We start from the raw sequence: 24,416 nt of genomic DNA, 5'->3' as shown, positions 1-24,416 counted from the left end.
GCCCACTAGAGGACGTCGGGCCCTCAGTCCACCCCTATGAAGTCTGTTTCTGATTGTTTGGTCAGAGACATTCACACCAGTGGCCTGCTGGAGGTCATTTTGTAGGACTCTGGCAGTGCTCATCCTGTTCCTCCTTGCACAAAGGAGCAGATACTGGTCCTGCCGATGGGTTAAGGACCGTCTACGGATCTGTCCAGCTCTCCTAGAGTAACTGCCTGTCTCCTGGAATCTCCTCCATGCTCTTATTGTTTATTGAATATTTTTGTTAAGCATTAAATCACATAAGTATCAAAAAGCTGCCCGACGACGGGATCAGGTGCCATTTGCCATACATACAATAACAACAATAAAATCACAAACATCAAAACCGTTAAAACAAAAAAAAAAACATTAAAAAAACAATAACATAAATCAAAAAAAAAACATGTATAAAAAATATATATATTTGCTATAAAACATATCCAATAGTTTTTGTTTCAAAAATCGAATTTCCAGATGTGGCACCGAAGGGGGGGAGGAATCGGATAAGCAGAAGTTCTACTTTTGGGTGGAACTCCGCTTTAATGACACTAATAGATTTTGGAATGCACATGCATACAGATAGTATGAAAATTCTCTCTACTTTCTATGACTTGATGAACTTTGTACAAAAATACTTTAAAATTCGATTTGAGAGTGAATGTAATGTCCATGGCCATGGCTGCCTACATTGCCCTCTCATGAAAGGTTTCCTTTAAATAAACCCCACAGGGAGCATTAGAACTCTGTACCGGAGTCCATGTCCATGAAATGTCAAATCTGAAATGGGACTTAGTCCCCCGCATCGGCTCCCCATACATTTCTCACAAAGCAGGATTATCTCCAAGAGAGTTTTCACTCTGTTCCTAAGTATTGTTCAATAGGAAAGTACATATAAATACTATAATTATCAAGTTCTCTCCGACAGCACACGCATACAAATTACAGAGCTTCCTTCTCGGAGAAAACGCAGAACAAATCGAGGGGTAAGAATAGCTCAGAGCCCTAATGGATCGTCAGCTAAGACTGCGCATTAGATCCTTGCTGAAAGCTTTATGGCTCAGATCTTCCTGTGCAGCTGTAATGCCTCCTATGTTCCAGCATTTCTTCTCTTTCTAAATGTTATTACATAATCTGAAATATTCAGTAACATTGGCTTTCAGTGATGAGAGTTTTCAGTGCAGAATCCCTGTTTCCCTAACACCAGCTCTAAATGTGACCCTAACACTAAGCCTTCCTGTGACCCTAACACTAGCCCTCCCGAGACCCTCGCACTAACCCCCTTTATAACTACAGTAACTTTCCTGAAACTCAAATGCTGTCTATCCCTGTGACACTAACTCCAGCCCTCACAGTAGCCTCCCTGGCGGTATTCCCGAGTGTGGCTCATTTTTAAATTTCAGTACCATTAACAGTAACCCAGAGCCACACTCGGGATTGCATTGCAGGATCCTGGTCAGGGCTCAAGTCCTGCGGGAACGCGTGGGAACAGAGTTCCTGCACTTTTTTCACAGCAGGAACTCAGTTCCCTTTGCAGGACTAGAGCAGCCGAGAGCAGCCGAGCCAATCCTTCACTAAGCGGCGATGCCCAGCTCGAGTCACTGTCAGGGGCAGGCGAACCTTAGTAATCCTTTATGTTACTGGCCGCTTCCTGTATATGGATTCATTGGGTAGTGTGCGGGTATTCCGTCACTTCCTCGATGCCGCAATGTCTCCTGGGAGCTTTTGTCATTGTTCCCAGGAGACATTGCGGAGGTCTGCCGCGAGTTATTGCGGGATTTAGAAAGAACTTGCTTACAGTGGTACAGTGGATCGGAAAAAAAAAACATGCGGTTTAGTAATTATGCATATGAGCGGATCATTTTTTTTTTTTGGTGGGGGGAGTGGATCTTGAGTGGGAGTTCCCACACTTTTTTCCCCAGGACTTGACCCCTGATCCTGGTGCAGTATACTCACCTTGTCCCCAGGATCCTGCTATGTCCCCTCGCTATGTCCAGGGGCTGTGTCCTCCGCCCGATGCCTGTGTGCCAGGCTCCGTTCCCTACGAGGGTCGCGACTCACAGGGGCGGAGCCTGGCGGCAAATTCAAAAATGACAAGATTCACAATACATACAGTACACTTACAGATTACATTACTGTATGAAATGATTTCATATCCCATTTGTCCCTAGTGTTTTCTACAGTGTCCTGCATGCAGTTTTATGTTATACTGTATATACTGTTCTTTCTACCTGGAAACTGGAGATTGTCCATAGCAACCAAAAAGTGTCCCTTTATGTCAAAAGTGGTTTGAGACAGCTAGAAAACAGCGATAGTAAATAAGAACACTTGCAGAATTGAGCGATAGTGAATAGTGGGGAAATTCATTTTATTATAATTATTATATTATTATTTTTTTTATAATTATTTATAGTTATATTATAATTTATGATTTTGTGTTTCAAACTTTATCATACCCGGGATGTCTACTAGACTCTTGTTTGGACAGATATAAGTGAGTTATTCCTAAGAATTACAGGCCTACAATATAAAACGCCAAATTTCCTTGCAAAACAATTGTACTGCTTTGAGACCCAAAAAATCTGACATAATCACACCGCCAGGGTGGTTAACCCTTCCTCTAGTCTAACACATACACTAACCCTGCCTGTAACCCTAACACTAACCCTGCCTGTAACCCTAACACTAACCCTGCCTGTAACCCTAACACTAACCCACCATATAACCCTAACACTAACCCACCATATAACCCTAACACTAAACCTCCCGGTAACCCTAACACTAACCCACCATATAACCCTAACACTAACCCTCCCGGTAACCCTAACACTAACCCACCATATAACCCTAACACTAACTATTCCTGTTACCCTAACAATAACCCTCCCTGTAACCCTAACACTAACCTTCCCTGCAAACCTAACACTAACCCTCCCTGTAACCCTTACACTAACCTTCTCTGCAACCCTAACCCTCTCTGTAACCCTAACACTAACTTTCCCTGCAACCCTTGCACTTACCTTCCCTGTAACACTAACACTGACTTTCCCTGCAACACTAACACTGACCCTCCCTGTAACCCTAACACTAACCCTTCCTATAAACCTTACACAAACCTTCCCTGCAACCCTAACACTAACTCTCTCTTTAACACCTACACTAACCCTCCCTATAACCCTTACACTAACCTTCCCTTTAACCCTAAAACTAACACTCTATTTAACACAAACACTAACTCTCCCTGTAACCCTAACAGTACCCTTGCAACCCCTACACTAATCCTCCATGTAACCCTTACACTAACCCTCCCTGTAATTCTAGCATTAACCCCCATAACCCTAACACTAATCCTCTCTGTAACCCAATTGTTAACCTTCCTTGTATTCCTACCACTAACCCTAAAACCCTAAAACTAAATTGAGCACTAACTCTCACTGTAACCCTTACACTAACCCTTCTTGTAACCCTAACGCTAACCTCCTTGTACCTCTAACAAAGGTGACAGAGAAGGAATCTCCAGTACACAGTCTGTGATTGACAGCCTCAGCTCTGTTCCTTTGTGCTGTGTGAAGGGGGGTGTGTCCCTTCCCTACAATCAGCTCTCAGAGCTCTCCTCACTGAGCTCTGCAGAGTGTAACTTCAGCTCTCCGCCCCCTGTTTTCTGACAGTTAAAGTGGTTGTAAACCATTTACAACCACTTTATGCTACAGGTAAGCCTATATTAAGGCTTACCTGTAGCTACCCAGGATATCTCCTAGACCTGCACGGTTTAGGAGATATTCCCTGTCCCCTGCATGTGCCGCACTGGGGCAAACTGAAGCAATGGCACCTATGTGCTGTTGCTTCAGTCCATGTGCCGTTACCGGCGGCTCCTATGTGCGCAAGCGGGAGTTACGTCATCGCGGCTCTGGCCAATAGCAGCTCCGGAGCCGCAAAACCCGGAAGTAACCCACGGGAGAGATGTCACCGCCAGAGGGGGGGACGAGGACTGCTGCGGGGTCTTCTATCTAAGGTAAGCATACAAACACTTTAATACAAGCTTCATACAATCTGGAATCTGCAGATACACAGGTACAGCTTATGTAGGAGGATTTGTTTCATCTGTGTGTAGCACCTGAGGCCAGTCACTGCACTGGCTATATGTAATGGTTTACAACCACTGTAAGGAATTACAAGTCCCAGCATTGCCTGACAACCCTTTCCAGGGTGTGCTGGGATATGTGGTTCCTCATTAGCCATGGGGATTCCAGTCCTCTCTGGGGCTGCCACCGCAGTGAAGAAACCGTTAACTGGGGGCTGCGTTTTATGATGTGTTATGTAAGGGATGACTCACTGTGAGCGCCCGTCGCAGGGGAATGTTTATGTTGTCGTTTCGTCTCATTGTGTCAGGATGGATGTGGTTCAATACAGACACATTTCCATGTGACATGGCAGGCGCAGGGCAGCGCTCTCATCTGTAGCTCAGCAGCCAAACAATCTTTTTTTTTTTTTCTTTTTGCAGTAAGACATTTAAATTTACAGCCTACTGCACTGCAGCTTTCCTTGCCGGCCTTCTGCTGCAAATCCAGCGTGTGAGCTTCCCAAGCACCAAAGCCTTTGCTCAATTTGTGATCCTCTTATATTCTTCTCTTCATTTTTTTAATTTGAATTTTGTTTTCATTTTTATTTTACAGCTACAGATTAAACATGCCGTCACCGAAGCTGAGATTAAGAAGCTGAAAGCCAAGGTAAGAGGGGAATGCACAGCGATCCTCTTTAGCATGCTGAACAGGCCCAGAGCCGCGCATTTCATGTCGTTGTCTTTAACAGGCTTACTCCTTGTGGCGCGGGGCGCAGAGCGAGGACAACGTGTAAAAACAAAAACCTTTAACCCTTAAAGCGACAGGCTGATTTTTTTTTTTATATTATTATTTTAAGATGTAGGAAAGGGATCAGGATTGTGGAAATCATACTGGTGTGTGTGTGTGTTAAGGTATTAAAAGCTTTGTTTCTATTAGCGATTTTGGCAAAAATGATTTTGCAGAGAAAAATGACCAATGACGGAGAAATTTCCTTTTGCGTTTGATGCTGCGTACACACGACCGTTATTCATGTCATGGAAAAAATCGTTTTTTCTCTATGTGATTCTTGTCAAGCCTGCTTTGCCTACACACGATCGTGAAAAAAAAAAATGCTTGAGCAAAGCGCGGTGACGTACAACATGTACGACGGCACTATAAAGGGGAAGTTCCATTCGAATGGCGCCACCCTTTGGGCTGATTATGCAAATTTCCCTTCTCATAACTTGCTTCTGAGCATGTGCGTTTTTTTCCCCCGTCGTTAAAGCCTACAGATGACCATTTTTTACGACGAGAAAGACGGCGACGTGGAAAACGTAGAGAAAAAATAGAGCAGGTTTTTCATTGACAGGGGCCATTTTTCTCGTAGAGAAAAATGCTATGAGAAATTTCCTTTTGCGTTTGATGCCGCGTACACACGACCGTTATTCATGTCATAGAAAAGAACGTTTTTCTTGATGTGATTCTTGTCAAGCCTGCTTTGCATATACACACGATCAAAAAAAAAAAAAAAGCTTGAACAAAGCGAGGTGACGTACAACACGTACGGCGGCACTATAAAGGGGAAGTTCCATTCGAATGGCGACATCACGATCGTTTTTAATGACCAATTTAAAAAATTGCATTTTTCTCGTCATGAAACACGGTCGTGTGTGTACGCGGCATGAGAATTTTGTAGCTCGAAGCTCAAAAACGCTCAACAAGCAAAAAAACGATTGTTTTCAATGGCACATGTTGACTCCTGAGCCTCCTGTTGCTTGCAGCAAAACGCCTGTCGCTCCAAAAAAATACAGGAGACATTTTTCAGGCACAATTGAGAGTTTTTTGTCCCCATAGACTACAATAGGAAATGCCTGAAAAGCGCAACATGAGCTTTTTTCTAGCGTTTTTTTTGCAAGCATTTTGTTTTCTGCTCAAACAGCAGCTCTCCGCCTCTTTTGTAGCTGCATCCCACACCTTTAAGTTACAAACGCCTGAAAAAACGCCTGACGAAAGCTGCTAAAACATGCAATTCTGCTCCAAAAAACACTTAATAAGGTGATGCTTAGGCGTAAATGTAGCCTTAAAGGGATAGTTCACCTTTACCACAAAACTGCCTATGCAAATTAGGGGTGTCTGTAGATAAAAACAAATTGAGCAGCTCTGACTAAAGTTGAATAAAGCCCTTGCTCTAGGTGTAGGCCATTTACATATGAAGCCTGACTGGAATACTCCCAGAACATTGCTTAAAGGGGTGATTCACCCTAAAAACAACTTTTTCTTATTCCACTGGCCCCCCACATTACAATCCGATTAAGGCTCTTATTATTTTTTTCATGCTGTACATACCTTAGTACAGCATATTCACCCGTGCATCCGGGTTGCGAGTCCCGCGGGAGTGGGCGTTCCTCACATGCTGGTGATTGACGTTTTGCCCAAAAACGAGCTCCCCCCCGTCGCGTAAGCCGCGTCACGGTTGGCAAAAGGAGCCGAACGGCGAGTCGGCGCTATACTGCGCATGCGCATCGCCGTTCGGCTCCTTTCGCCAATCGTGACACGGCTTACGCGACGGGGGGGAGCTCGTTTTTGGGCAAAACGTCAATCACACACATGTTAGGAACGCCCACTACCGCGGGACTCGCAACCCGGATGCACGGGTGAATATGCTGTACTAAGGTATGTACAGCATGAAAAAAATAATAAGAGCCTTAATCGGATTGTAATGTGGGGGGGCAGTGGAATAAGAAAAAGTAGTTTTTAGGGTGAACCACCCCTTTAACCACTTTAATACCGGGCACTTTCCCCCCCTTCCTACTCAGGATATTTTTTAGCTTTCAGCGCTGTCGCACTTTGAATGACACACTATCCACAAACTACATTTTTGTAATTTTCTTCCCACAAATAGAGATTTCTTTTGGTGGTTTTTGACCCGCTGAGGTGGTCAAAAACCACCAAAAGAAATCTCTATTTGTGGGAAGAAAGTTACAAAAATGTAGGCAGCACTGGCCCAGTGGGAAGAAAAAAGCCCTATTGTTGGTATCATTGGGAGGAATAGTGCCCCATTGTTATAACTTCTCGGCCTTTTGGCTAAGATCAAGTGTAGTATCTGTTCTTATCAGTTGCCAATAGGTGGTGCTAAGCTGACTGTCCCCGGTACCCTGTGGCAGGGGGAAAGGGATGGCAGTCGGCGGACGCTAAGCCTGTTGGCGTGGAGGTGGAAGCCTTCTGATCGGGACAGAGAGGCATGAGGTCGAAGCCAAGAGGCCGGGTCCCTGGCCGTTGGCCTGGATTTGGTGGTATCTGCCCCAGTCAGTTGTTCTGGAGGGAACCCTTGCTTCTCCTTTAACCGGGAAGGAGCGGGTAGTACTTCCAGAATGTGATTAGGTGGGAGAGATAGGGGTTGTGGGTAGAGCCTGCTTAGGTGGGTTCTCCCCGACCTCTTCTCCCACCTTCCTGGTTGGGAAGGGTGCTGCCGGTCCGGACCGGGGGCTAGGGACCATTGAAAAGCCCGTGGAGATTGTGCCCCTGGAGTGGCAGTCCAGGGGTGCCATACATTGCACAAGTGTTTGAGGGGCACCTTCAGGTCACTGATCTCCACAACACACTTTTCACACCTGCCGCTTGGGCCGGGCCTTTTGGCTAGGACCAGTGGAATTTTTGTTTCCTGGCCGTATTTCACATTGGTCACTTTCCTCACTCTCCCATCTTCCTTTCCCCCCACTTTCTTTTATTATTTTACCCCCGTGTTTGTTTTTGTTTGTCACTCTTTTTGTTTTGGTGCTTGCACTTTATGTGTGGCGAGTAGGGTGCTGGTCCTCGGGCCGGTCTCTGAAAGTCTTGGGAGTTGGTAGACTCGGCCTTCTGGTTAGGTTCACCGGCTCTCATGGGGTCTCCCTTCGGGGGAGCCTCACCGAGGAGGGTTCTGTTTCGGCAGTCCCTCCGAGGATGTTGGGTCCTTGTGGCTTCGGCTGCTTGGACCAAGATGGGTCCATATGGCTTCGGCTGTATGGACCACAGTAACTCTTTTCCCTGTCAGGAGCCTAACGCCCCGGGGGATCAGAGACGGGTCCTTTTCGGAGGACCACTGACGTATGCACCCGTCGCAGTTTTTTGTGATGTCACTCTTTATGTGTGTGCACATTTTTCCCTGCACCGGGTGGAGTTTTTGGGTTGTGTTTTGCACGCCACAGGCTTTTCAACAGAAAAAAAAAATTGTTATCAGTGGGAGGAATAGTTCCCCAATTGTTGATATCAGTGGGAGGAATAGTACCCCTTTCTTGCTATCAGTGGGAGGAATGGTGCCCCATTGTTGTTATCAGTGGGAGAAATAATGTCCCATTATTGCTGTCAGTGGAAAGAATAGTGGGCCAGATTCACGTAGAGCGGGCGCAATTTTACGTAACCGGTTTACGTTACACCGCCGCAATTTTTCCTATTTAGTGCCCGATCCACAAAGCACTTACCTGGAAATTTGCGGCGGTGTATCATAAACAGGTCCGGCGCAAGGCGGCCCAATTCAAATGGGGCGGGTACCATTTAAATTAGGCGCGCTCCCGCGCCGGACGTACTGCGCATGCTCCCGTCGCAAATTTCCCGACGTGCTTTGCGCGAAATTACGACGCGCCGACGTTTTATGAATCGCGACGTGAAAAAAGAGTTACGCCGGGAAAATTAAAAAATTTAAAAATAATTCAAAAGCGACGCGGGAAAGACAGGCATACTTTAACATGGTGGAGTACTTTTACACCATGTTAAAGGTGCACTATCTTTGCGACGGAAATCTAACACTCGCGACGACGTAACGACGGGAAAAAGCTTTGTGGATCGCCGTAACTCCTAATTTGCATACCCGACGCTGGTTTACGACGCAAACTCCCCCCAGCGGCGGCCGCGGTACTGCATCCTAAGATCCGACAGTGTAAGTCCATTACACCTGTCGGATCTTCTGCCTATCTATGCGTAACTGATTCTATGAGGAGATCCATTACACCCGTCGTATCTCTTTTGTGAATCTGGCCCAGTGTTCCAAGGGCCAGATAAAGGCAAGCAAAGGGCCATATCTGGCCTCCAGGCCACAGTTTGGAAACCATTGTCTAGTGTGTTGGGTGTCTTTCAAAATGAATGGCACTGCAATGTGCAAACTCACATAAGGTGCATTAACATGTGCTGCAGCAACGTGACCATTACCGCAACACACGGCAGTGCAAAAGTGTGTTTCAGCCCTTAACATTTTCCCTGGACAGCCTTCAACAGTCAGTGGTGCCTGCAATGTATTGAAAACAGCGTAATGGTTTGGCACAGCAGGGCTCGTCATTCAGTATCGGCATCCGAATGTTTAGCCGTTATTTCAATCTTCTTGCTGAAAAATTTACAGCACTTTTAATTACAGGGAAGCATTTTAGAAACGCGAACATGCAGAACGCAAGCAAATAGCGTTATTTTCTTCTAGGCATGACGGGAATAGAAGGAACACAATAAATGTTTATTATCAGGAAATGATAAAACATAGACGAATCAGAGTCTGCCATATGTGGAAAGGAATAGATTCATTCCAAATGGGTCAGACTAATGAAAGTGGATATTTCAGTGCAAACGACTGAGAAAGAAGTTTCCTGTCTGGTTGTCACTGGCCCGTGGTTATTAAAGCGGATCTCCCACACAAAAACGTTTTTTTTTTAGGGCTATTTAAATGGTTAATGCCAGTTATTTTGTTAACTCACGTTTTTGGTGTTCCGCGGCCGCTCCGCTGCCATTCTGTGTGAAATATGTACTTAGATTATCCGTTCTGTTCAGTTGCCATTTTAACTGTGGGCATAAGCCCACAAGCAGGCACTTCCTTGTTTGGGTGGATGCTGATGTCCCAGCATCCACCGCTCGATCTCGCGCATGCGCACGAGCAACGGGGAGGAGAGGCGGGAGCGTCTGTGTTGCCATGACAACGGCAAAGAAATAGCGCGATATTTGATATCGCAGCTGTGCAGTGAACACAGGAAGCTATGGAGAGAAGCTCCCAGAGTGCACTGCATCGAACAGGAAGTCACGCAATGCCCGAGAAATTCCTGCAACGATGCAGACTGGAAGGCTCACTAATGTACAGGTACTGTACATATTTAGAAAACAAAAACATCCGTTTTTAGCAGTTTAGATAGCGGCAGTCTAATTAAACTACTGTTGTAATTAGGGTGGAGCTCCGCTTTAAGCCCAATATGTTGTCCATCATTGATAAAGCATCTGTGATTTTACAAAAAAAGCAACTCAAAAAAAATGCCACGGCCTGTGACAGTCATCAATAAAAGTTTTCAGCCACAAGTGGTGGACCCAATAATAGTGATCATCTTATGGTCTCCAAGAACTGTCAAGGTTGCCATAGACGTGCAACCATGGTTGAAAGTTCCAAGTGCCAAGCTCTCTCTTTATGGCATTGTTTACCGTATAGTAAACTTTTCATCAGGGCTGATCCTAGGGTCACAGCCGCCTGGGTGCAGAAATATTTCTGGTGCCCCCACATGGTCAGAGACTGCAGACATAGTACAGAAGATGGTCAGAAACTGCAGACATGATACAAGAGATGGTCAGAGACTGCAGACATAGTACAGAAGATGGTCAGAGACTGCAGACATGATACAAGAGATGGTCAGAGACTGCAGATATAGTACAGGAGATGGTCAGAGACTGCAGACATAGTACAGGAGATGGTGAGAGACTGCAGACATAGTACAGGAGATGGTCAGAGACTGTAGATATAGTATAAGAGATGGTCATAAACTGCAGACATACTACAGGAGATGGTTAGAGACTGCATATATAATACAGGAGATGGTTAGAGACTGCATATATAATACAGGAGATGGTCAGAGAGTGCAGACATAGTACAGGAGATGGTCAGAGACTGCAGATATAATACAGGAGATGGTCAGAGACTGCAGATATAAGGAGGAGGAAGGGAGGGAGGGAGGATGGACTTGGGCAGGAAACACAGCGGCAGCACAGTTGCCGGCGGAGAGAGCTGCCTCTGGACACAGACAAGAAGAGGAGGAGGAGGCGAAAGGGGAGCATTCTGGCACTTCAGCGCCCCCACCTCTGTGGCGCCTGGGTGCGCTGTACCCCGTGAACCTGCCCAGGATCGGCCCTGCTTTTCATCACCATTACCTATTAAAACTCTAGCAGTCCTTCAGTTGTCCACACGTTTTCTTAGCCAACTGTTTATGTTGCCTTGGAGCTTAGAAAACGGTCCAACATGGAAAGGCCACTTTTGGCAAATATTTTTGAGCTTCAGCCCACTCCTCCCCTAACTCGCCATATGTGCTAAATTCATAGTTACAAAGTTAGTCAGGTTGAAAGAAGACACAAGTCCATCTAGTTCAACCAAAAAAAAAAAAATCGTACAATCCCATATGCACAATTCTTCACTCACAGTTGATCAAGAGGAAGGTGAAAAACCCCAGCAGAGCATGATCCAATTTGCTACAGCAGGGGAAAAATTCCTTCCTGATCCCCCGAGAGGCAATCGGTTTTTCCCTGGATCAAATTTACTTATAAATGTTAGTATCCAGTTATATTATGTAAATTTAGGAAAGAACCCAGGCTTTTTTTTTAAGCAATCTACTGAGCTAGCCAGAACCACCTCTGGAGGGAGTCTATTCCACATTTTCACAGCTCTTACTGTGAAGAAACCTTTCCATATTTATGGATGAAATCTTTTTTCCGCTAGACGTAAAGAGTGCCCCCTTGTCCTCTGAGATAACCTTAAAGTGAATAACTCAACACCAAGTTCACGATATGGACAACTTATGTATTTGTACATGTTGATCATATCCCCCCTTAATCTCCTCTTCTCAAGAGTGAATAAATTCAGTTCCTCATAGCTGAGCTCCTCCATGCCTCTTATCAGTTTGGTTGCCCTTCTCTGCACTTTCTCCTGTTCCCCGATATCCTTTTTGAGAACTGGTACTCAAAACTGAACTGCATATTCCAGATGAGGTCTTACCAATGATTTGTACAGGGAGCCAAAATGATATCTCTCTCTCTGGAGTTCATACCTCTCTTATACAAGAAAGGACTTTGCTCGCTTTGGAAACCGCAGCTTGGCATTGCATGCTATTATTGAGCTTATGATCTCCACTGTGGATTCCCCCAGTTGTATTCCCCCTAGTACAGGGCTGCCCAACCTTTTGAAGAGCGGGGGCCACTTAAGCGACTTGGTAACCGGTCGCAGGCAACAATGAGCGGTGTGGGCGGATTGCAGGTCTGTGTCTACTCAGTATATGAAGAGCGGACATGGACACTGCCCACTATACTCTATACTTTTTTTCCGGATTGGATTGGAGGTAGGACACAAGTCGGTTTACATCTGCCACTCCTTAGGCCTCGTACACACGACTGAAACTTGCTGGGAGATATTTTTTTGCCGAAGAAACCGGTCATGTGTACATTTTCGTCGAGGAAACTGTCGAGAAACTCGACGAGCCAAAAAGAGAGCAAGTTCTCTATTTCCTTGACGGGAATGGAGAAAATTGGCTTGTCGAGTTCCTCGACAGCCTAACAAGGAACTCGACGAGGAAAACGATGTGTTTCGCCCGTCGAGTTCCTCGGTCGTGTGTACGAGGCTTTAGAGGTGTATGGAGGGTCCAATTGGGTTGGACTGACCTTGTGAAAGGGGCCCAAGGCTGCTTCCACACAGATGCCCTGCAGTTTACCCGCACCGCTGGTGCAATCCAGTGTACCTTTGGCTTTCCTGCACTTTGCAATAGACTTCTATTATATTCTGCAGGTTTGGTGCACTTTCAGAAAGCTCACCAAACTCGCAGGTAATAACAGAAGTCTATGGCTCAGTGCAGGTAAACTGCTCTGAACCTGCGGATCAGTTTGAAAGCAGCTCAGTAACCACTGCAGAACAGATATGCCCATATATACACTGTGATTTTAGTAATAAAACTGACCTTTAACAGTATTCTATTCTATTCCATCTCAGAGCAGGAGACCGCGGGCCACATCAGAGGGCTCCGCGGGCCACATGTGGCCCTCGGGCCACTGGTTGTGCACCCCTGCCCTAGTATGTATGATGCAAGCATTTTTTTGGCCCCCAGGTGCATAACTTTACATTTATCAACATTAAACCTTAATTGTTACTTGGTTGTCCAATTAGACAGAGCATTGAGGTTGGTTTGTAAATTGGAGACATCCTGTAAGGACGTTATTCCACTGCATAGCTTGGTGTCATCTGCAAAGACAGACATGGTACTTTTGATCTCAGACGAAATATCATTTAATAAAGATATTAAATAGTAAGGGTCCCAACACTGAACCTTGGGGTACACCACTGATAACCTTAGACCATTCAGAGTAAGAATCATTAACCACGACTCTGTCTTTTTGCCAGTTTTTTATTCATTTAGAAATTGATCTTTCCAATCCTGTAGACTTTACCTTACACATTAGCCGTGTGTGCGGAACTGTATTGAACGCTTTTGCAAAATCTAAGTATATCACGTCCACAGCCACTCCTCTGTCCAAGGTTTTACTTACCTCTTCATAAAAGGAAATCTGGTTTGTTTGACTTCTGTCTTTCATAAATCCATGCTGTCTGTTGCCTAAAATATGTGTTTCCAGCAGAAACTCAGCTATGTGGTCTTTTATTAAATTCTACCAGTATCTTTCCTACTATAGAAGTTAAACTAACTGGTCTATAGTTACTTGGTAAAGACTTTTTAAATATGGGCACCACATTGGCCCTACGCCAATCCAGTGGTACCATTCCAGTCATTAAGGAGTCCCTAAAAATGAAAAACAATGGCTTTGAAATTACAGAGCTCAATTCTTTTAGGATCCGTGGGTGGATGCCATCTGGTCCAAGTGCTTTATCCACATTTTTTCTGTCTAAATATTTCTGGACCATATCTTTTTTGAGCCATTGTGGATCATTTGGGGCTGTGTCACTACCACCCCCATTATGGACATGAGCTCCCCCATGCTCCTTTGTATACACAGAGCTGAAGAAAGTATTTAATAAATTGGCCTTCTCTTTGTCCCCAGTCACCCAATCTAGATTATTTTGTAAAGGGCCTACAAGCTCAAATCTGACCTATTTACTATTTAATATATTTAAATCATTTTTTGGGGTTTGTCCTACTATCTTTTGCAATCTGTCGTTCGTTTACCATTTTTGCGTCCTTGATTTCCTTTTTACATATTCTGTTATATTCTTTGTAGCATTTAAATGATGATAGTGTTCCTTAATTTTTATATATTTTAAAACTTCTTTACTTATTATTTATAGCCATTTTAACTTTGACTGTGAGCAACATTTAGCCCTTTAAACTTAATGCCCATGGGAATCTTGGGCCAGATTCACAAAAGGGATACGACGGCGTATTTGCTGATACGCCGTCGTATCCCTGTTTCTATCTATGCGACTGATTCATAGAATCAGTTACGCATAGATTTCCCTAAGATCCGACAGGTGTAATTGTTTTACACTGTCGGATCTTAGGATGCAGTACCGCGGCCGCCGCTGGGGGGATTTTGCGTCGTAAACCAGCGTCGGGTATGCAAATTAGCAGTTAGGGCGATCCACGAAATCTTTTCCCGTCGTTACGTCGCCGCAAGTGTTAGTTTGCCGTCGCAAAGATAGGGTACCTTTTTACAAAGTGTAAACTTAGTACACCATGTAAAAGTATACCCGTCTTTCCCGCGTCGCTTTCGATTTCTTTTTAAATTTTTTATTTTTCCCGGCGCAAGTCTTTTTTACCCGTTGCGATTCACAAAACGTTGGCGCGTCGTAACTTTGCGCAAAGCACGTCGGGAAATTTGCGACGGGAGCATGCGCAGTACGTCCGGCGCGGGAGCGCGCCTAATTTAAATGGGACTCGCCCCATTCGATTGGGCCCGCCTTGCGCCGGACAGATTTAGGATACACCACCGCAAATTTCCAGGTAAGTGCTTTGTGGATCGGGCACTTAGCCAGAAAATTTGCGGCAGTGTAACCTGAATCGGTTACGTTACGCTGCGCCGCTTGGCTGTGAATCTGACCCATACTTTGCAGTGAGTTTGCATACAGTGTTTTTGAAGAATTCCCATTTCTGTTCTGTGTCCATTGATGCCAATATTCCCTCCAGTGTTTTTGAAGAATTCCCATTTCTGTTCTGTGTCCATTGATGCCAATATTCCCTCCCAGTCCCGGAGAGCAGCCCTCAACCTTGGAAATTTTTCTTTTAAATGTAGGTGTTTTTATTTTTCCTTACAGCTAACATTAAATGAAATCATGTTATGGTCACTGCTACCCAGATTTTCTTGTACATGAACATTGGTAATAAGCTCTGCATGGTTTGAGGTTACCAGGTCCAGCAGAGCATCATTCCTAGTCAGGGACTCAATAAACTGGACCATAAAATTGTCTTGTAATAAGTTTATAAATTCTTGCCCTTTAACTATAACAGCAGTGCCATTACTCCAGTCAATTTCCAGGTAGTTAATACTAGAATAATTTTTACGGGCTTTCAAAACAAAATTTGTTGATTGCAAAAAAGTATGTGCTGATGAGCAATTTTTCTACAAACGTTAGAACAAAAATCTAAGCGTGCATGGCCAGCTTTGCCCAACCTTCTATGCCAGTGTTGGCATTTGCGTGTAATTAAACCTGAGTGCTAGTTCACACCAGACGCAGTTCCGTTCAGTTCCGTGTGCTTTTTTTCCTGCACAAAATGCATGCACAGTGTTTTCCATATATTCCAATGGCTCTAGTTGGCTCTAGTTTACACCATGCGGTCAGTTTTCGGGTCAGTTTCCGGTGCAGAAACTGACCACACTGTGCATGCATTTTTAGTGCAGAAATGCACACGAAACTGCGTCTGGTGTGAACTGCCCCTTAAAATAAATGCTGACAGACAGGATTTTTATGACAAAAGAGAGCCTATTGGTCACTTCTGTCAAAACTGCTTCTCCCATCCTGTCTAAATGAAGGTAATATTGATGACTAGTTGGGTATCTCTATAGTCTCCATCATTTAAAATGATATATTGTGTTTTTGTATCCTCCTTTTTCTTTCTTTCTTTCTTTCTTTCTTTCTTTCTTTCTTTCTTTCTTTCTTTCTTTCTTTCTTTCTTTCTTTTCTTTCTTTCCTTTCCTTCCTCCTTTTACTTTTCCTCCTTTTGTCCTTCCTTCTTTCCTCCTTTTTTCCATTCGTTCTTTCTTTCTTTTCTTTCCTTCCTCCTTTTTCTTTTCCTCCTTTTTTCCTTCCTTCCTTCCCTCCTTCTTCTTTCCTCCTTTTTTCCATTCTTTCTTTCTTTCTTTTTCTTTCTTTCTTTCTTTCTTTCTTTCTTTCTTTCTTTCTTTCTTTCTTTCTTTCCTTACTTACTTGTTTCCTTCCTTCCCCTCCTTTCCTTCCTTCCTTCCTTTCTTCGCTCCTTCCTTTCTTCCCTCATTCCTTCCTTCTTTCCTTCCCTCCTTCTTCTTTCCTCTTTTTTTCCATTCTTTCTTTCTTTCTTTCCTTACTTTTTTCCTTCCTTCCCCTCCTTTCTTTTCTTCTTTCCTTCCTTCCATTCTTCCCTCCTTCCTTCCTTTCTTCCCTCCTTCCTTCTTTCCTCCTTTTTTCCATTCTTTCTTTCTTTCTTTATTTCCTTTTTTTTTCCCTTCCTTACTTATTTCCTTCCTTCTTTCTTTCTTTCTTTTCTTTCTTTCCTTTCCTTCCTCCTTTTTCTTTTCCTCCTTTTTTCCTTCCTTCTTTCCTTCCCTCCTTCTTCTTTCCTCCTTTTTTCCATTCTTTCTTTCTCTTTCCTTCCTTTTTTCCTTCCTTCCCCTCCTTTCCTTCCTTCTTTCCTTCCTTCCTTCCTTCCTTCCTTCCTTCCTTCCTTCCTTCCTTCCTTCCTTCCTTCCTTCCTTCCTTCCCTCCTTCCTTTCTTCCCTCCTTTCTTTCCTTCCTTACTTTTTTCCTTCCTTACTTTTTTCCTTCCTTCCCCTCCTTTCCTTCCTTCCTTCCTTCCTCCCGATCCTGCTTACTGCACCCCACTAATGATTTTTCCCAACCTTCTAGCTCCAAGCAGCAGAGAATGAGAAGGTGAGGTGGGAGGTGGAGAAGACACAGCTTCAACAGAACATTGAAGAGAATAAAGATAGGATGATGAAGCTGGAGAGTTACTGGATCGAGGCCCAAACGTTGTGCCACACGGTGAACGAACATCTGAAGGAGACGCAGAGCCAGTACCAGGCCCTGGAGAAGAAATATAACAAGGCCAAAAAACTGATCAAGGACTTCCAGCAAAAGTGAGATATTTTAGTGTAAATTAATACATTTGACATTCTAGAATTGATGTCTCTTAGAATTTGGAGGAAGTAAAACTCCAGTGAGCTCCTAACTTCCTGTTTGAGCTGATCACACTGTATGTAATGAAAATGGAAAGGATTTATTAAAAATTGTCATTAGCGTGTTGATGGGGCAGAAAGGAAGAAAGGGGAAGGCAAAGTATAAGTGGCGGTTCACACAGGGGCAGCCCGACTTGCAGCGCGACTTTGCAAGGCATCTACACACGGCTTCAGCGGCGGCGAAGTCAATGCAAGTCGCCCTGAAGTCACCCCAAAGGCGTATAGGAAACTTTTTCTAAGTCAGAGCAACTTAAGTCACTACTATCAGAACGGTTCCATAGTACAGAATGGAGCGCGACTTGTCAGGCGGCTAAGTGGCCCCTGTGTGAACCGGCATTTAGCAGGTTAAACTTCAATTTGAACATCCTTTTTGTGGTGTTAATAGCAGGTTTCTGTCATCCATCAAACACAGGCTGAAAATGGATACAATTCTATACAAATTGACACGTACAGTAAATATATTTTTTCCCCCTATTTTTTTAATTAAACTTTTTAACTAATCCAAAAAATTGAAACACAAAGTGAAGTATAAATAGGTTACAGCATAATCTACTGTACATTTAAGGCCTCATGCACACTTTTCTGATCTTCTTCTGGATGCATATTCTCCTGAAACGAAAAAACTGTCAACTGTATTTTTTAACACTACTAATTTTTTTGGTGAATGGCTAGGGGTACAATGTACGCCATACTCATTCACATGGGGGGGGGGCAGGATCTGGGGGCCACCTTGTTAAATGGGCTTCCAGATTCCGATAAGCCCCCCCGCCCACAGACCCCGACAACCACCGGGCAAGGGTTGTCGGGAAGAGGACCTTGTCCCCACCAACATGGGGGCAAGGTGCCTTGGGTCGGGGGGTTCAGAGCCTCCTCTGCCCCAAAGCACCCATCCCCCCCATGTTGAGGGCATGCGGCCTGGTATGGTTCAGAAGGGGGGCGCTCCCTCGTCCCCTCCCTTTCCTGACCTGCCGGGCTGCATGTATGGATTTTGGGGGGTCCCCACGACATTTTTTTAAAATGTTGGCATTGGGGGTCCCCTCCAAATCCATACTAGACCCAAGGGCCTGGTATGGACCTGGGGGGGGGACCCCACACTGTTTTTTTCACGATTTTTTCGGGCCACCAATTCTGTTTTTGTACATTTAGCGGGAAACCCGCTGACAGCTGATGACTCATCGGTTGCTAAGGATGCGACCACCGGCTCCCAGGCCCCTTCCTTAGCAACAAGCTATACAGTATTAAAAAATAAAAACACGCAAATCGCTGCAAAATCCCGTCAAAATCGCTATAAAAATGAGCGTCCAAGAATGCGGTAAGCACCTCAAAAAGCACTGCAGAAATGTTGAAAAGCAACATGCATAGACGTGCATCGATCCTATGGGATAAATTCATTAGGTATCTTCAGGCACCAGTAGAATAGGTAACATTACTTTTGCTTTTTTACAGGGAAGTGGATTTTATGAAACGGCAAGAAGTTGAAAAGAAGAAGATTGAGGACATGGAAAAGGTTCACCTTGCTGAGGTGCAGAACTTACAGTCCCGGGTGAGTAAAGCTGCACCTGTGCGGAGCCTGCAGGAAGGTACTGTGACCCGCTAATGATCTTATTTGTATTTACTTAACCCTACCATACTTGTAGAGATTGCACCGAAAACAAACACGAAAGATCTATGTATCATGCTACAGAACAGCAGACGAGCTATACGGGCTGTCACATTATACGAGACTTCTGTCTTACAAGAGATTGTAAATGTAGAAATGTCTGCCCGGTTTGCAGGAAAGTACTGAAGACTCCTGTCATGTTAACCACTTAAGGACCCCTTCAGGCCAATATACGTCGGCAGAATGGCACGGCTGGGCACATCAACGTACCTGTATGTTGCCCTTTAAGCCCAGCTGTGGGGTCGCGTGCGCGTGACCCGGTCCGAAGCTCCGTGACCGGGTCCGCGGGTCCCACGATCGGTCCCCGGAGCTGAAGAACGGGGAGAGCTGTATGTAAACACAGCTTCCCCATTCTTCACTGTGGCGCCCTCATCGATCATATGTTCCCTTATATAGGGAATCACAATCAATGACGTCACACCTACAGCCACACCCCCCTACAGTTAGAAACACAGATGAGGTCACCCATAACCCCATCAGCGCTTGTGGTTAACTCCCAAACTGCAATTGTCATTTTCACAGTAAACAATGCATTTTAAATGCATCTTTTGCTGTGAACATGACAATGGTCCCAAAAATGTGTTAAAATTGTCCGAGGTGTCCGCCATAATGTCGCAGTCATGAAAAAAATCGCTGATCGCCGCCATTAGTAGTAAAACAATTTTTTTTAATGAAAATGCAATAAAACTATCCCCTATTTTGTAAACGCTATAAATTTTGCGCAAACCAACCGATAAGCGCTTATTGAGATTTTTTTTACCAAAAATAGGTAGAAGAATATGTTTCGGCCTAAACTGAGGAAAAAAAATGTTTTTATATATTTTTGGGGAATATTTATTATAGCAAAAAGTAAAAAATATTGCATTTTTTTCAAAATTGTCGCTCTATTTTTGTTTATAGCGCAAAAAATAAAAACCACAGAGGTGATCAAATACCACCAAAAGAAAGCTCTATTTGTGGGGAAAAAAGGACGCCAATTTTGTTTGGGAGCCACGTCACACGACTGCGCAATTGTCAGTTAAAGCGACGCAGTGCCGAATCGCAAAAACTGTCCGGGTCCTTTAGCTGCCTAAAGGTCCAGGTCTTAAGTGGTTAAGAGACTATTCTGTGTTATAATCCAAAGCTAAACTCCAGGCAGTTGAAGAACATACTGTAGAAATGAACTGCCCCCAAGGAAGGAGCATCTTCAGACTGATGAAGTCATCACTTCGCTGTCTTCTTTGAACAATATACACGTTGCCGTCAAATGCACATGTGCAGCAGCAAAGAGGGTGGACTTGACTTATTAAAACTGAGGAGTGCAAAATCTGGTGCAGCTCTGCATAAAAACCAATCAGATTCCATTTTTTTTGGACAAAGTTTAATTGAAAAGTTAGAAGCTGATTGGCTACCATGCACAGCTGCACCAGAGTTGTCAAAATGTTGTCAAAATGACATTAGGCTGTTTTTTTTAAAATTTCATTGCCGTACATACCGTATTTTCACCGCCGCTTCCGGTTATGTAATCTGCGGGACTGGGCGTTCCTAATTGATTGACATCCTTCCGACCGGCGCATACAGCGCGTCGCGAGTTGCCGAAAGAAGCCGGACTGCGAGTCGGCTCTATATGGCGCCTGCGCACCGACGTTCAGCTTCTTTCGGCAACTTGTGACGCGCTGTATGCGCCGGTCGGAAGGATGTCAATCAATTAGGAATGCCCAGTCCCGCAGATTACATACCCGGAAGCGGCGGTGAAAATACGGTATGTACGGCAATGAAGTAAAAAAAAACAGCCTAATGTCATTCTGACAACTCGGCTGAATGCAATGTTAAAAAAATGTTTTTGGGGTGAACCCCCACTTTAAATCAAACCCAATGTGTCTCTGGACTGCATAGATTTCTGTGCCGAGAACATGCTCACAGAATAGAGACGAGCTGTTAAGGTCAGTTCTAACGTCTGTACTAATAATCTGGGACCAGTGGGACCAGCTCCTGATCATGTGACCACTCTTGACAGCCAATCTCAATGGTCACATGATTAAGCAGACCTCCCCCTAGGGGTAATAGCCCAGTTAATGGGAAGCCTGGAGGTCAGAAGGGATTAAAGGATCAATCCTTTTTCTGTAGATGCTAGATAAACCCCTGGACAATTTCTTCCATCACTACAGGGCTACATTGCTGAGATCTTCGCAATGAGTTCCTAGGTCTACAGCCATGTTGTGCCCTTGATGAAGGGCTTCTACCATCTCTACCACCCCTGCTTAGTTTCTTATTTATGTTCTATACTGTAATAGAGAATGTAACAGGGGAAGCTGCATCACACAAAGGTGGACAGGAAGCCCCCTAATTTCGAAGGTGGACAGAAACGGTCAGGAATTTTAGCAGGGAGATTTCACAGTTGTATTCCAGACTTGTAGGAAGCTAGGGGCTAACTCAGACCATCATGCTCTCCCTATAACTAAAGTGAGTGACTGAGTGAGTAACTTGTATAGCGCTACAAATGCAAACTAAATCGCCTCAAGGCACTTTGTATCCAGTGTCGTCATCCAGAAACCTTCAGAAGAGATGGGTCTTACGTTTTTTTCTGAAGGCCCAATGGTTTTCTTCCATGCAGATGTCCGTGGGTAGAGCGTTCCGTAGCTGTGGTCCTTGGACTGCGAATCTTCGTTCTCCTTTAGATTTGTAGCGGGACTTGGTTCTGGTTAGTTGATCGTAGGGCCCGATTTGGGGTGTAGTGTTTTATTTTCTCGCATACGTATTGAGGAGCGTTTCCTTGCGTGCATTTGTGGGTGAGGCATAGGGTCTTGAATGTCACCGATCCTTTACGGCTAGCCAGTGGAGGGTTCTCAGGACCGGTGTGATTGGTTCCCAGGGTATTTTTTCCGTTGCCAGTCTGGCTGCTGTGTTCTGGATGACTTGTAGACGAGAAATTTTGGTAGTCCTAGGTAGAGGGAGTTTGCATAGTGGAGTCTGGATGAGTCTACGCAGCAAGCGGAAAAGATGGTGAGATCAGCTGACTACTGATCCTATTTGTGCTTCCATAGTCATGTCTGAGTCAAAGATAACTCCAAGGCTTTTGACTTTAGTGCTTGGGGTGATGGTTTGTCCAAGGATGCACAAAGATAAAATAAAGAACAAGCTTGATCCTTACTGTAAATAGCCTGCAGTTGTACCACACAGGATCTCAACCTGTGCCCTTCTCCAATTTATCTTCCCTAATATGTGGTCAAACTCTTCTGGGAAGGCCGTCCACAAGGTTTAGGAGTGTGTCTATGGGAATGTTTGACCATTCTTCCAGAAGCGCATTTCTGAGTTTAGGCACTGATGTAGATAAGAAGGCCTGACTGGCAGTCTGCGCTTCATCCCAATGGTGTTCTATCGGGTTGAGGTCAGGACTCTGTGCAGGCTAGTCCAGTTCCTCCACCCCAAACTCGCTCATCAATGTCTTTATGGACCTTGCTTTGTGCACTGGTTCAAATAATTTGGTGGAGGGGTGATAATGGTGTGGGGTTGTTTTTCAGGGGTTGGGCTTGGCCCCTTAGTTCCAGTGAAGGGAACTCTTAAAGTAGAACTATAGGCAAAACTTTTTGTTTTTCATTATGGATAGAGTAAGGGAGGCCATCTTTGTCCCATTGCAGAAATTTCCCTTCCCTTCACTTCCTGTCCCATAGACAAACAGGAAGTGAGAGGAAATCCATGCAAATTAAGCAAATTCCTTGGGGACTCCCAGCTCGACAGTGTCCCCATTGGAATATTACCCTTCTATTAATCTTCTGGGGACAACCCAAAATTTGGGCTTTTCTTTTACTTTCACTTTCAATGATAATGGTAAAGAGGACAAATAAAGAGGGAGAATCTCCATAACTGGGGCACAGTCGGCAATAAAAACTGACGAGTGTTCTATTCCCTCTGCACTCTATCCTAAACTAAAAAAAGTTTTGCCTTTACTTATTATTATGCAGGATTTATATAGCGCCAACAGTTTGCACAGTGCTTTGCAAAATCAGGAAAGACAGTATCGTTACAATACAATTCAATACAGGAGGGATCAGAGGGCCCTGCTCGTTAAGGTGTCAGTATACCGAGAAATTTTGGCCAATTTCACACTCCCAACTTTGTGGATGGCCCCTTCCTGTTCCAACATGACTGTGCGCCAGTCCAACATCAGTGCCTGACCTTACAAATGCGCTTCTGGAAGAATGGTCAAACATTCCCATAGACACACTCCTAAACCTTCCCAGAAGAGTTGAAGCTGTTAAAGCTGCAAAGGGTGGGCCGACTCATTATTACAGACCCTACAGACTAATAGCTAGATTCACGTAGGGTTACGCCAGAATATCATTAGATACGCCATCGTAACTCTGAATCTACGCCGTCGCAAATTTAAGCTTATTCTGGAAACCAGATACGCTTAAGTTAGGCTAAGATACGATACGAGCGGCGTAAGTCTCCTACGCCGTCGTATCTTAGGGTGCAATATTTACGCTGGCCGCTAGGTGGCGCTTCCGTTGAGTTCGGCGTAGAATATGCAAATGACTAGATACACCGATTCAGAAACGTACATGCCCCCTGCGCATTTTTTTACGCCCAAGAAAAGGGTGAAGATCCTTGGCAATGTGATCACCATGCGTGAAAGATTTCTTGGTTGGCCCTTTCAATAAAGACCCATGCGTGAAAGATTTCTTGGTTGGCCCTTTCAATAAAGACCCATGCATGAAAGATTTCTTGGTTGGCCCTTTCAATAAAGACCCATGCATGAAAGATTTCTTGGTTGGCCCTTTTAATAAAGACCCATGCATAAAAGATTTCTTGGTTGGCCCTTTCAATAAAGACCCATGCATGAAAGATATCTTGGTTGGCCCTTTCAATAAAGACCCATGCATGAAAGATTTCTTGGTTGGCCCTTTCAATAAAGACCCATGCATGAAAGATTTCTTGGTTGTTCCTTTCAATAAAGACCCATGCATGAAAGATTGCTTGGTTTGCCCTTTCAATAAAGACCCATGCATAAAAGATTTCTTGGTTGGCCCTTTCAATAAAGACCCATGCATGAAAGATTTCTTGGTTTTCCCTTTCATTAAAGACCCATGCATGAAAGATTTCTTGGTTGGCCCTTTCAATAAAGACCCAATGCATAAAAGATTTATTGGTTGGCCCTTTCAATAAAGACCCATGCATGAAAGATTTCTTGGTTGGCCCTTTCAATAAAGACCCATGCATAAAAGATTTCTTGGTTGGCCCTTTCAATAAAGACCCATGCATGAAAGATTTCTTGGTTGGCCCTTTCAATAAAGACCCATGCATGAAAGATTTCTTGGTTGGCCCTTTCAATAAAGATCCATGCATGAAAGATTTCTTGGTTGGCC

General features: G+C 44.4%; 1 protein-coding gene and 1 pseudogene across 4 annotated transcripts in view; both read left to right on the top strand.

Moving 5' to 3' along the window:
• PPP1R9A (protein phosphatase 1 regulatory subunit 9A) overlaps positions 1–24,416 on the top strand; it is a 333,162-nt gene that overhangs the window by 208,275 nt on the left and 100,471 nt on the right. For all 4 annotated transcript variants that reach the window (XM_040352313.1, XM_040352312.1, XM_040352310.1 and 1 more), the window contains exons 8-10: positions 4,692–4,745; positions 17,083–17,312; positions 18,858–18,954. In XM_040352313.1, the coding sequence (XP_040208247.1) occupies positions 4,692–4,745; positions 17,083–17,312; positions 18,858–18,954 (381 nt within the window). The remainder of the gene's footprint in view (positions 1–4,691; positions 4,746–17,082; positions 17,313–18,857; positions 18,955–24,416) is intronic.
• LOC120942203 lies at positions 7,123–7,253 on the top strand (annotated as a pseudogene).

The sequence above is a fragment of the Rana temporaria genome, chromosome 5, assembly GCF_905171775.1.
Source record: "Rana temporaria chromosome 5, aRanTem1.1, whole genome shotgun sequence".
NCBI lineage: Eukaryota > Metazoa > Chordata > Amphibia > Anura > Ranidae > Rana > Rana temporaria.
The sequence above is the reverse complement of the archived record's forward strand: the minus strand, read 5'-3'. Positions and strand labels throughout refer to the sequence as shown.